This window comes from Solanum stenotomum, chromosome 1 (genome assembly GCF_019186545.1).
Source record: "Solanum stenotomum isolate F172 chromosome 1, ASM1918654v1, whole genome shotgun sequence".
Taxonomy (NCBI): Eukaryota; Viridiplantae; Streptophyta; class Magnoliopsida; order Solanales; family Solanaceae; genus Solanum; species Solanum stenotomum.
In genome coordinates this window covers 56981775-56986527 of record NC_064282.1, presented here as the reverse complement: position 1 = coordinate 56986527, position 4753 = coordinate 56981775, and the positions used below count along the sequence as shown (strand labels likewise).

General features: G+C 38.6%; 1 protein-coding gene across 1 annotated transcript; it reads right to left on the bottom strand.

Annotated features, from left to right (window-relative positions):
• Positions 1-352: 352 nt before the first annotated feature.
• Positions 353-1184, bottom strand: LOC125854596 (uncharacterized). Its single transcript, XM_049534177.1, has 4 exons — positions 999-1184; positions 759-880; positions 544-670; positions 353-433 (listed from the first exon to the last, which is right to left on the bottom strand). Exons 1-4 carry the CDS (start codon positions 1182-1184, stop codon positions 353-355), a joined length of 516 nt encoding a protein of 171 aa, XP_049390134.1.
• Positions 1185-4753: the final 3569 nt, after the last annotated feature.

Here is a 4753-nt window from a genome sequence, read left to right as displayed (position 1 = left end):
GATTTTCTTTCCTGTCTTATTTTCTACATGAACCTTGAAGCTTTCAAATGCTTTAAAAGCCTTAGATTTTTCATGTAAAAAATAAACCCAAGTTTTTCAAGAAAAATCATCAGTAAACGTAATAAAGTATCGTTTACCTCCATTAGAAGCTGGTTTAATTGGGCCATAAATGTCCAAAAGTTCCAAAACATCATTGGCTCTCCACGACTTTGCTTTGGAAATTGAGAACGATGTTTTTTGTCGACAACACATTCCTCTCATACTTGGGACGAAATTGTAATTTCAGGAAGACCTATAACCATATTTTTTTTGTTAGAGAACTTTTAATTTGCCAAAACCCAAGTGATCATATCTAAAATGCCACAACCATGACAGATCTCTTATTTCTGCTTTCAAACAACGGTGAATATTCTCTATTTTCAGCGAGAACAACCTGTTTGAACTCAATATCACAACAGCAATAGCCCGTCTAGTAGAATTATAAATCTTACATGCACCTTTCTTAATAGTTATAACATATCATTTTTCTTGCAATTGACCAACACTTAGCAGATTGCTTTTCAAAGTAGTAACATATAGCACATTTGAGATCGTTTCTTCAAAACCATTCTTGGTTCTAATCTTAATATCATCCTTTCCAATTGCACTCACAGTGGAAGAATCACCAAAACTAATTGTTGAACGGAAGTTTTCATTTAAAAATGAAAAAAGAAGACTTACTTCCACACATGTGATTACTGCAACCCGTATCCAAATACCAAACGTTTTGTTCAAGTTCCTTCTCTACTTGGACTGCCATCAACAATGTCTCAACTTCGTTACTTTGAACAAAATTTGACTTCTTATACTTGTCATTAGGCAGCCTAGCATAACATTCAGACTTATAATGACCAAATTTATGACATCGATAGCATTCTACTTTGGATTTGTCAAAATTCCTTCCTCTGAAGATGACATCATTGGCTCTGAAATTTATAACAATGAGTATTAGTAGATGCCTTCAAAGCCTGCTCTTCAGAAGATGAACTACGGTTCATCTTTTGCTTATGTACCAATAAAGAACTTTGAAATTCGTCAAGCGATAACTTATCTATATTTTTTGACTCCTCAATGGAGCAAACGACATAGTCATACTTCAGCGTTAGGGAGCGCAATATCTTTTCCACAATTGTGACATCAGTCATCTTTTCACCATGAAATCACATTTTGTTGCTTATCTCCATTGTTTTATAACAGTAACTCGTTACAGACTCTTCTTCCTTCTTCTGCAAAGTCTCAAAATCCCTTCTTAAGGCTTGAAGTTGTGCACACTTCACTCTTATCACTGCCCGAAGCTACCCACAAGACACGGACACGGGACATAGGATCACGAGTGACCCTAAGTTAACTCTGTTGGCATATCATAAGCATACTAAAGATAAACTAAAGTAAAGACATACTGTGCGGAAGCTAAATCATCTTGTAAACTGAAATGATGGGGAATAACCATATACTATCTGAATAAATGAAAAGTGAGAGTTCAAAAACAACTGAAAAGTCAAACTCAAACACTAAAGCTAAAACTAACTATGTCTGAAGTAAGCCTCTAAACTGACTAGAAGTACTGCGACTTGCCCCAGTTAAATCTAGCAAAAATTAAAAACTAAAGACTAAAATGGAAAGATAACATGTCAATTGTTCTTGAAGAATGAGGACTCACCACTGATGTTGTTGAACTGAAGATCGGGATCCGATCTATGCGTGATCTGACTGCTGAGGACCTGAACCTACATCACGAGAAGATGTAGTAAAGAGTATGTGTCACTACTTGAAAGGTACTGAGCATGCAGTATAGAGTAAAACTGAATAATAACATAACTGAACAAGCAATAAAGCAAGGATATAATTTGATCATGATAATGATACTGGAAATACTAAACATGGCTAAACTGAATGCAATGACCACGTTTATAACATGCTGAGACTGAATAGTGAACTATACAGATAACATGGTCAATGCAATAAAATCTGACTGAACTGTAAGGGAGCTACTAATAAACTACATAAAACCACACGTGCTAAATGTGGAGTCTGATGTATACGCCCCATCGAGAGGACCCAATATACACTGCCAGAGGTATAGGGGCATGTTGGCGTGATCACTAAAATAATGTCCACAGAGGGGACTTACAACCTATGGGGGCATGTAGTTCTAAGACTTGAGGGTGACTGACCCTAGTTCACTCTGTATTAAGCTTCTCCTAATTGATTAAGTAATTAACATTCTATGACTGAAATGTTGTAATATTGGATAGCTCAAAATACTGGCATGCAACATTAATATACTGATAATGGACATTAAAAAACCGAGGCATGTATTTATGTGTCTGAAATATCTGACCTCGCATGTGTAATTCATGAACTAAAAAAACTACATAGCTAAGGTTCTAAATTCATGAAAGAATCTACACCAAAAGATACTGAATTCATGGTAATCTGACTTGGATCATTCTAACAGCTAAAACCCAACAATTTCTAACATTAAAGAAACCCTAGGTCTAGTTAATATTAGGGGAATCAAGATTCTGATTGAAATCTAGGGACCTAATGGGCGAAAAGAACCCACTAGTGAAATCTCACATACTTGGTGACGAATTCCACGGAGAAATCTTTCGATTTTGGGGCTGAAACTGATGACAACCTGTTGCGTTCTTGAACTAGGGTTCTTGACTTCTTTCTCCTCTTTACGTTCTAGTTTTCTAAGTTTTGGTGAATGATCTAACTTAGGTAAGTTCTAGTTTGTTTACTAGGCTAAAACTGACCAAAACTACATAGTTTAGGGGTTAAACAACGTAGTTTAGGGGTCCAACGCATAAGGAAAAGACCAAAAGACCCCTAACTTAAAAGTTGTCGGGATCATTGACGGATAGGACCGATGGATCGTGGATCAACCAACGGTCCGTGCTGGTCAACCATCGATCGGTGATTGAGATTGGAATTTGGGGGTCTAACTTACGGCCCTGGACCACGGACCGTGGCTTGATCTACGATTCGTAGGTCCCGGCGTGAGTCGATAAATAGCCAAAATTTTGGGACTTTTCTAGGGAGGGCTTCAGGTGACCATCCATGGACCACCAGCACGGATCGTAGGTCACCCTACGGTCCGTCGGTGGAACTTGTAGCTTCTGAAATCTGCAATCTGATTTGTCTAGCGACTCGGGGCTGTCTTGAGTCTATCTCTAATGAGTTGTACTTTCTCTATAACATCATGAACTGAATCTATCCCTATTAAGTCTGCTTCACCTACTTCAAACCAATCAATTAGAGATCTACATCTACGCCCATACAATACCTCATAAGGGGCCATCTGAAGCTGGAATGGTAACTATTTTTGTAGGCAAACTCTATAAGAGAAAGGTGATCATCCCAACTACCCTTGAAATTGATCACGCAAGCTCTCAACATGTCCTCTAAGTTCTGAATGGTACGCTCTGCCTGCCCATCTGTCTGCAGATAAAATGATATGCTAAGATTAACTTGGGTACCAAGACCTTTCTGAAATGACTTCCAGAAATTAGAGGTAAACTGAGGACCTCTATCTCAGATGATAGACAAAGGCACCCTATGCAACCTGACTATCTCATTAATGTAAGGCTTGGCGTAGTCCTCCACCGAATCTATAGTCTTGACTGCCAAAAAACGTGCAGACTTGGTAACTCTATCAACTATCACCCAAATGGAGTCATGTTATCTGCGAATACGATGTAAACTTATGATGAAGTCCATGTTGATCACTTCCCACTTCCAAGTAGGAATGTCAATATCTTGAGTCATACCTCCTGATTTCTAATGTTCTACCTTGACTTGCTGACAATTGGGGCACTTAACGACAAAATCCGCTATATCCCTTTTTATTCTATTCCACCAAAAGACTTCCCATAGATCACGATACATCTTAGTGGCGCCTGGATGAATAGAAAACCTGGATTTATGGGCTTCTGCAATAATCTGTTGTCTCAATTCACCCACCTTAGGAACACATAATCGACCCTGATAGCGAAGCACACCATATCCCCCTTGGGAGAAAACCTCAACTTTCTGCTGATGCTAATGGACTGCACCCTTTAGTTGAAGCAATAGCGGTTCACTGTCTTGATTTTCCTTAACCTCCACTACCAATGATGATTCTGACCCATTTTGAACTATTACACCACCATATGATATGCTCATAAGACGAACTCCTAAGCGAACAAGTCTGTGGACATATTTTGCTAGTTCATTTCTTTCTTCCTCAACATGTGCTACACTACCCATCAATAGTCTACTAAGACCATCTGCTACTACATTGGCCTTACCAGGATGGTAATGCACACTCATATCATAATCCTTGAGAAACTCAAGCCATCTCCTCTGGCAAAGATTCAACTCTTTCTGGGTGAACACCTACCGAAGGCTCTTATGGTCTGTGAACACATCTACGTGAACACCATACAAGTAATGTCTCCAAATCTTAAGTACAAACACTACTGCTGCAAGCTCGAGGTTATGAGTTGGATAGTTCTTCTCATGCACCTTAAGTTGTCTAGAAGCATATGTTATAACCTCACCTCGCTGCATCGACACACAACCTAGGCCGACTCTAGATGCATCACAATAGATAACATAACCGTCTAAACCCTATGGTAGAGTAAAAAATAGGAGTTGTAGTCAACCTAATTTTTAGTTTTGCGAAGCTTTTCTCACAATCATCTGACCATTGAAACTTAACATTTTT

Coding starts and splice junctions, on each gene's coding strand:
- LOC125854596 (XM_049534177.1), bottom strand. CDS start 1,184: ATGACTGATGTCACAATTGTGGAAAAGATATTGCGCTCCCTAACGCTG. Junction 881..998: donor CTGAAGAGCAGGCTTTGAAG/GCATCTACTAAT, acceptor GGTCATTATAAG/TCTGAATGTTATGCTAGGCT. Junction 671..758: donor GAACTTGAACAAAACGTTTG/GTATTTGGATAC, acceptor TTCAACAATTAG/TTTTGGTGATTCTTCCACTG.